The 8,073-nt window shown below is 48.9% G+C and overlaps 2 protein-coding genes across 5 annotated transcripts in view; one reads left to right on the forward strand and one right to left on the reverse strand.

The window, feature by feature from the left end:
• Positions 1-3,818, forward strand: part of abcg1 (ATP-binding cassette, sub-family G (WHITE), member 1) — a 10,094-nt gene extending 6,276 nt beyond the window's left edge. For 2 of the 4 annotated variants that reach the window (XM_029170355.3, XM_029170356.3), the window contains 3 exons: positions 1,356-1,514; positions 1,588-1,706; positions 1,870-3,818. In XM_029170355.3, the coding sequence (XP_029026188.1) occupies positions 1,356-1,514; positions 1,588-1,706; positions 1,870-2,098 (507 nt within the window). In that variant the 3' untranslated portion in view covers positions 2,099-3,818. Of the gene's footprint in view, positions 1-1,355; positions 1,515-1,587; positions 1,707-1,801 lie in introns of all 4 variants that reach the window. The other 2 variants (XR_003787897.3, XM_055514193.1) reach the window with 2 other exon arrangements.
• A 2,870-nt stretch (positions 3,819-6,688) lies between these two features.
• Positions 6,689-7,849, reverse strand: LOC114867579 (olfactory receptor 2A14-like). Its single transcript, XM_029170387.3, has one exon. The coding sequence runs from the start codon at positions 7,841-7,843 to the stop codon at positions 6,917-6,919; it is 927 nt and encodes a 308-aa protein (XP_029026220.1). The 5' UTR covers positions 7,844-7,849; the 3' UTR covers positions 6,689-6,916.
• Between the last annotated feature and the right edge of the window lie 224 nt (positions 7,850-8,073).

Consider the following 8,073-nt stretch of genomic DNA (forward strand, 5'->3'; position numbering starts at 1 on the left):
TCTGACCCCATCTGACCCTTTCTGACCCACTCTGACCCGTTTTGACCCGCTCTGACCCACTCTGACCCGTTTTGACCCGCTCTGGCCCCATCTGAGCCGCTCTGACCCACTCTGACCCCATCTGACCCACTCCGACCCGTTTTGACCCCCTCTGACCCCATCTGACCCACTCTGACCCGTTCTGACCCGTTCTGACCCGCTCTGACCCCATCTGACCCTTTCTGACCTGCTCTGACCCGCTCTGGACCCATCTGAGCCGCTCTGACCCGTTCTGACCCGTTTTGACCTGTTGTGAGCCGTTGTGACCCGCTTTGACCCGCTTTGACCCGCTCTGACCCGCTCTGGCCCATTCTTACCCGCTCTGACCCACTCTGACCCGTTCTGACCCGTTCTGACTTGCTCTGACCTGCTCTGACCCCATTTGACGCAATCTGACCCGTTTTGACCCGCTCTGACCCACTCTGACCCCATCTGACCCACTCCGACCCGTTTTGACCTGCTCTGACCCGCTCTGACCCGTTCTGACCCATTGTGACCTGTTGTGAGCCGTTGTGACCCGCTTTGACCCGCTCTGGCCCGTTCTGACCCGTTCTGACCCGCTCTGACCCGCTCTAACCCGCTCTAACCCGCTCTGACCCCATCTGACCTGCTTTGACCCGCTCTGACCCGCTCTGGCCCGTTCTGACCCGTTCTGACCCACTCTGACCCCATCTGACCCACTCCGGCCCGTTTTGTCCCGTTCTGACCCACTCTGACCCCATCTGACCCACTCCGACCCGTTTTGACCCGCTCTGACCCGCTCTGACCCCATCTGACCCCACTCTGACCCGTTCTGACCCGTTCTGACCCGCTCTGACCCCATCTGACCCTTTCTGACCTGCTCTGACCCGCTCTGGACCCATCTGAGCCGCTCTGACCCGTTCTGACCCGTTGTGACCTGTTGTAACCCGTTGTGACCCGCTTTGACCCGCTTTGACCCGCTCTGACCCGCTCTGGCCCGTTCTGACCCGCTCTGACCCACTCTGACCCGTTCTGACCCGTTCTGACTTGCTCTGACCTGCTCTGACCCCATTTGACGCAATCTGACCCGTTTTGACCCGCTCTGACCCACTCTGACCCCATCTGACCCACTCCGACCCGTTTTGACCTGCTCTGACCCGCTCTGGCCCCATCTGAGCCGCTCTGACCCGTTCTGACCCGTTCTGACCCGTTCTGACCCGTTCTGACCCACTTTGACCCGCTCTAACCCGCTCTGACCCGCTCTGACCCCATCTGACCCGCTTTGACCCGCTCTGACCCGCTCTGGCCCGTTCTGACCCGTTCTGACCCCATCTGACCCGCTGGGCTGCCCACAGGTCATTTTTCCAGTGGTTTACTGCAGCATCGTGTACTGGATGACGGCTCAGCCTCCGGACGCCGGACGCTTCTTCCTCTTCCTGTCTCTGGGGATCTTGACCTCTCTGGTGGCTCAGAGTCTGGGTCTGCTGATCGGCGCCGCCTCCAACTCGCTGCAGGTGCTTCGCCGTCCGTGAACTCGGCCCGTGAGCTCACGGCCCGACGTGTTGACCTGCGCTGTGTTGGTTTCAGGTGGCCACGTTCGTGGGTCCGGTCACCGCCATCCCGGTGCTGCTGTTTTCTGGGTTCTTTGTCAGCTTTGACACCATACCCTGGTACCTTCAGTGGATGTCCTACATCTCCTATGTCAGGTGGGGGCGCTGTTGGGTAAAAAGTGCAAAACTCAAGTAAATAGTTAGTGTTTGTGAACCTGTTTTTAAAAACACTTCCTTCTCATCCAAATAAGATCCGCTCTTCGTCTGTGAAGCGAAGTCAACAGCAGCTCAGCGTCTTCTGCTCCTGTGTTTTGTGTAGATACGGCTTTGAAGGCGTCATCCTGTCCATCTACAGTCTGGACCGAGAAGATCTTCACTGTGACGACCAGCAGACGTGTCACTTCCAGAAGTCGGAGGCCATTCTGAAGGAGCTGGACATGCTGGACGCCAAACTCTACCTGGACTTCATCATCCTCGCCATCTTCTTCCTCTCTCTGAGACTCATTGCTTACTTTGTGCTGCGATACAAGATCAGCGCCGAGCGGTAGACGGGGCTTCAGAGCTGAGCATGTGGGCCTTTAGCGTGTAGCCTGGTAGTGCGTCTGCATGAACCGAGACTCTGGATTCAGACGTCCCATAGAAGCGCTGTCCCGGTGAGGCCGGCTCTGACCCGCGGGCCCTTCACATTTAGGGGTTCTACACCGTCGCCGTCTGCAGACCGTCCACACCTGCTGAACCTTCAAATGTAGGTTCTCAGCGCAGCATGTTTATGCTCAGCACATTTTCATGCTAATGACACAAACACACCTGGCTGTGATCCGTGCCCTGCAGACAATCAGCACCCTGGATGGAACAGAACCACACCCAACCTTGAAACTCCCTTAAGTCCAGCATTCGAAACATTTCCCATTCAGACTCAGGGAAACCTAATCCTCCAAATTAAGGATCAAAGCCACCCTCCAGCTGTTCATCACTGGACTCAGTGAGTTGGATGAGAAGCCGTGTGGTCTCCACTAGAAGGCACCAAATCACCTTCAAGCTTAACCTCAAGGTCAGGATGTGGACGCGTCACGGCCTGAAGATGTAGCGTCGCTTTGGTCCAAGGTCTCGTGTGAAACCCAGGTGACGACCTGCAGGAACAGAAGCTGGACTCCTGATTCCTGACGGTTCCACTGTGCCACTCCCTGAAGCACGTGATCAGCACAGAACCGCGCGGGCGTTTCCTTTAATCTGCTCCTTTTGAAGTGTCTGCAGATTGAAACCAACCCTGTACTTCAGATGAATTCTCATTTCTGGAATAAACATTATATTTACTCTCTTGTCTGTAAAAGGTTTTAAACAACTCTGCTTCACAGAGGGTTTGCTCACAATAAGAACTGACAGAAGCATCTGAAACATTAGTTTTAATGTTCATTCAAGTAGAATGAAAATGGGAGGTATGAGCTACTAAAAGATGAAAGCATTAACTGCAGCCTCCAGTTCAGCGGTGGAAAATGGATGGATGGTGTGTTTTGTGTAAGTTGAGGCTCAGCTGTATAATAGGTTAGCTTAGCTTAGCTTAAGTGGAAACTGTTAGCTGTGTTTAATGTTCAACCTTCTGGTCCAGTTAGTGTCACAGCACAGAAGAGGACACAGATAAGAAAAGGTCCGGTCCACTGGGCCGTGGCTGCTTCTGTACAGAACTGGAGCTTTTCCTGGAGAAGGATTCCAGGTTTAGGTTCTGGCTGTAAATATCAGGAAACCTCCAGCTGCAGTTGATTGACCTCAGTATCATCACCCAAAGGGGTTCAAGCTTCAGGTGAGGTTTTCTCATCATTTCGCATCAAGAACAAATTCACTTGGGGTTGAGGGAGGTTGGATGTTTGCAGCAAGTTAATGAAGTCCCTCAGGTCAAAGGTCATTTCAGCATGTCAACATGTTAGTCCCTCATGTATCTTTGCATTAACCACAGTTTACACTTATTCCCTCTGAAGCACATTACAGCATGAGCCATTAACCAGTGAGACCAATCAGCCAGAACAAACCTCAGTGGTTCCACTGGTCCACAGAGGCGTGAGGGCTGTAACATTATCCACAACAGTAATATGTGACTGCGTCCATCTTTACGTAAGATAAGATGGACCTTTCTTCGTCCCACAATGGGGGGATTTCCTTGTTGCAGCAGCGGTACAAACAAGAGCAATGTAATAATGTGTGCCTTTAAAATAAAACCCACTGTTATGTTCAAACATGCTGTAGTTGCTAATAAACCCACTCATTTGGTCTTTTTCTGAGGAAGGATTATTAAGTGGGAGACGGTGCTGGGGTTTTACTGTATAAGAGCTGCTCCACATCAAATCCTACAGGCCTCAGAGTCTGAACATGAAAGCTTGGTTACGGTTTGCAAAGGCTTCTGGTACAATGTGTCATGAACAGAGGCCTCGCTGGAGGCTTTTGGCCTAAATCAGCAGTAAAACCCAAACGGATTCAATGCAGAAGCTGTTCACTGGCGCGCGCACACACACACACACACACACACACACACACACACACACACACACACACACACACACACACACACACACACACACACACACACACACATGCCCAAACTGCTAACGCTAACCTGAATCCCACACACTAAACTTAACACTGGACAGTTCTGCTCAGAGCTTCAGTTTACTTATGTAATGATTTAAGTAACGTGAACTTAGGTAATGATTTAATGAGCCACAAGAGACACACAAAGGATGATGAAGTGAAAAGCACCGCAATGCAGGACAAAGCTCACAACACAAGGTAAAAGCCAGAACTTCTATCCACTACAATGGATGGACCTACAACATACAAAACACAGGACACACAGGTGGAGGTGATCTCATGATCACTAGACAGACGGAGAGAAGAAGCTCAGACGGAGCAGCAGCGCCTCCAGTGGCCGGAGGCCGGAACTGTCACAGATACAACGGCTCCATGTGTTTCCTTACGCTGCTGTTCCAGGATTCCTTTAGAGTTTGGTCTCTTTGAGCAGCTCGTTTGTTTGTGCTGAAGAGGTGGAAAACCTGTTGCACAGGACTCAGTGGTGAACTGGTTTTTGTTTTAATACATGTCTATATTTCATTTTAAATATAAATGTTTCATCTCTTTTGGTGAAACCAATGATTTCTTTTAAGGAACAGGAAGTGATGATGCGTCTGAATTCTACCTCCTCATCTTTATCTTACTTTATTCTTATTTGCACATTGGAAACATTAGATACGTGGTTTTGCTTTACATCATTATAGTTATTATCAACACATCTGGTTGGGGTTATTTGTCTGAACAGACTTTTACATGAACCCATGCACATGTTTCTGCAGACGTTCTCTGACGACTCTGCAATTGTCGGACTGATTACCGATGATGATGCAGAGTACAGAGGACTCACTCAGGACTTTGTGGACTGGTGCCAGCGGAACCACCTCCTGATCAATGCAGGAAAACCAAGGATATGGTGGTGGATTTCCGCAGACAGCAGCCTGCTGTCATCCCACCGATGCACATCCAGGGAAGGGACATTGAGAGAGTGGACTCTTACAAGTACCTGGGTGTGAATCTGAACAATAAACTGGACTGGACTCATAACATGGAGCTTCAGCAGCTTCAGTAGCAGACTGATTCATCCTCACTGTGTGAAGGAGAGATATCGTAGATCCTTCCTACCTGCTGCATCAGACTGTACAATCAACAATGTTAACTACCTTCCACACCAAAACTGATAAACCACCCACTGTATCTGTGGTGATACTGACACTTGCTATTGGTACAATATTGGTGCAAAACTGTGCAATATGTAGATTATATTTATGACTGCACACCCACTCTGACCACTGTTTATTGTTACACTGAGCCAACTCAACCCAGTTTCACTGATCTGTTTCTTTATTTTTACTTGCTGCTGTATTTTTCTTCTTTTGTATCACACTCTGTGCTGTTGTGAGACGGAATTTCCCCGTTATTAAAGGTTTTCTAATTCTTATTCTTATAAACAGTGTGTCACAATGACCTCATTAAGTTGTTTGTTCTGACTCTGAACATCGTAGTTCCTCTTTGGCCAATCTTCTTCTCATACATGAAAAAGAGCAGACAAAAAAGCTCACCTCACATTGAGTCGGTCCAATTTTTCTTTTAACAAAACTTAAAACGAATGCTTTCCGGGTTTTGACACCGACGCATGTATTTCACTAAGCGTCTCTTTAGCATCAAGAGTGAATTAACTTAAACACCAACAGCATCGCTGTCCATTAAGAAAGTGAAATGTTCTGGTGCCGCTGCAGCTTTGTGCTTTTCATCCCTTTAGACTCTCGTGACACCTTCTTGCTGCTGTTGCTGATATCAGACAGAACTGTGCTCTGTTCTCAGCATGAACCTGTTCTTCAGCCTTTTAGTTTAATTCATCTGCTGCTGCGTTTGAACCGGTCCAGAGCAGCTTTAATATGAGCAACGTTTCATCTTGTTCCGGTGCTTTTGTCGCTTGGCTGCTCCTCAACGCGCTGGAAAAATGTAATTTCACAACAAAAAACCAACTGCAGACAGAGGGTTTCACATGTTGAGATGTGAACATCTTTGTGTATAATTATTAATTGTCACACGTTTTTTGAAGTGCATGTTTACAATAGCTTTTGTCTTGAGGCTTTAGGTTTCGTTGTGTTTTTGTGTTGATGCTTTAGGTTTCGTTGTGTTTTTGTCTCGATGCTTTAGGTTTCGTTGTTTTTACTCATGCATTTACTGAATGTATTTACAGCTTGAATGTGGCTGCACAGCCCAGAGTTTTATTCTGGTCCGGAGCACTGGATGGAGTGAAAGGCCTCTCGGCTTCTCTCCCTCTCACGGCCTTTCATCGGTTGATGCGGCCTCTGAACGCCATGGGTGTGTGGTGCCCTGCTCTCCTCCCAGTTAGACGTGCTTTTAATTTGAAAAGCAGGGACCTCCACTCTGTTTGTAGAGCTGCTGACTACTCTGGATGGGCTTTGAGCTCACAATGCATTGCGCAGCTGGACTTAGTTCTGGAATAAAAAGAATATTCCAGTGAAGCAAAGGAAGTAAAATAAAAAGGTTTTCACTGATGACATTATTTTACTGTTGTCTGTCACCACTGAGACTATTTCCTCCTTCTGAGCTTTATTTTAATCTGGAACCTTCTATCTTAAAGATGAATCTGACTCTGTGATGACAGGGACTCAGAAATACTTTATCAAATATTAAAATACATTTAAAAATAATCATGTATGATTGGCATTCAATCATTTTACAGATATCGTACAATCCAGTTACATTTCTACTTTTACATTCACATCAGTGTCTTTGCTGTTTGTGTGCATAAAGCCTTTGCTTTAATGACATCGCTTTTACATTTTTCCGGAGATCAGACTCTTACACGAGCTGCGGATCTTCGACATTTTCAGCCCATAGAGCAGCGGGTTGAAAAGCGGCTGACATGTCAGGAAGTACAGCGACAGAAACACCCGGAAGGAGTCGGGAACGTTGCTCATATTAAACCTGCTCTGGATCAGCTCAAACACACAACCACAGGAGAAGTTGAGCAGCGAGGCCAGGTGAGGGGTGCAGGTGGTGACAGCTTTGTGCCGGGTCTCAGCGGAACCACAAAAACACACCCGGAGAATCCTGAAATAGCTGAAACATATGAGGGAAACCACACCAGCGACCACACAGACGATGTACACGAGTCCACGGATGTTGCTGGCTGACGAGTCAGAGCACGACAGTTTGACCACAGAGTAGTGGTCACAGTAGACTTTGTTGATGACGCTCCCACACAGCTGCAAACGCGCACTCAGAGACATCATGACAGCGACCTCGGTGAAGGCGTAGATCCACGTCAGTGCAATCAGCGCGGCCGCCGTCCCCGCGGTCATGCGCGCGCCGTAGTGCAGAGGGTGACACACGGCCAGGTAGCGGTCGTACGACATGACGCTCAGGCTGCAGAGCTGCACGTTAATGTAGGAAAACAGAAGGAAGATCTGCAGGAAGCAGCACAAAGTAGAAACCGTGTGAACGTCTGAGAGGATCTGCGTGAGAAAGAAGGGGAAGAACCCCGCGCTGCCCTGCAGCTCGTTGGCAAACAGGCTGCACAGGAACAGGTACATGGGCTCATGCAGCCTCCTGTTGATGCAGATCACCACAATCAGCAGCACGTTGGCACCCACTATCAATGCGTAGAAAGACATAATCGCTGTGAACAAGAAGTATCTGAAGAGCCCAGTGTCCACGTAGGCGGAGAGGGTGAAGTGTGAAACCTGGCTGGAGTTCACCATGTTCCTCTGCTTGTGTCTCTGTGAATGAACGATATGTCATTCGTTCACAACCGCTTAAATAAAGCTTGAGCCGCACGTGAGCAGCTCATCTCCATCCTGTAACGCCTGTGCCCTCCTCCTTCCTTACACAAATCCAGTAAGTCAAATACCGAACATTAGTAACAGAGAAGTCCAGTTTATAAGTTCAGAACCATTTCTACTTAAGGGGAAAATCAACCAAACTACATGAA

Source organism: Betta splendens, chromosome 13, assembly GCF_900634795.4.
Source record: "Betta splendens chromosome 13, fBetSpl5.4, whole genome shotgun sequence".
Lineage (NCBI taxonomy): Eukaryota > Metazoa > Chordata > Actinopteri > Anabantiformes > Osphronemidae > Betta > Betta splendens.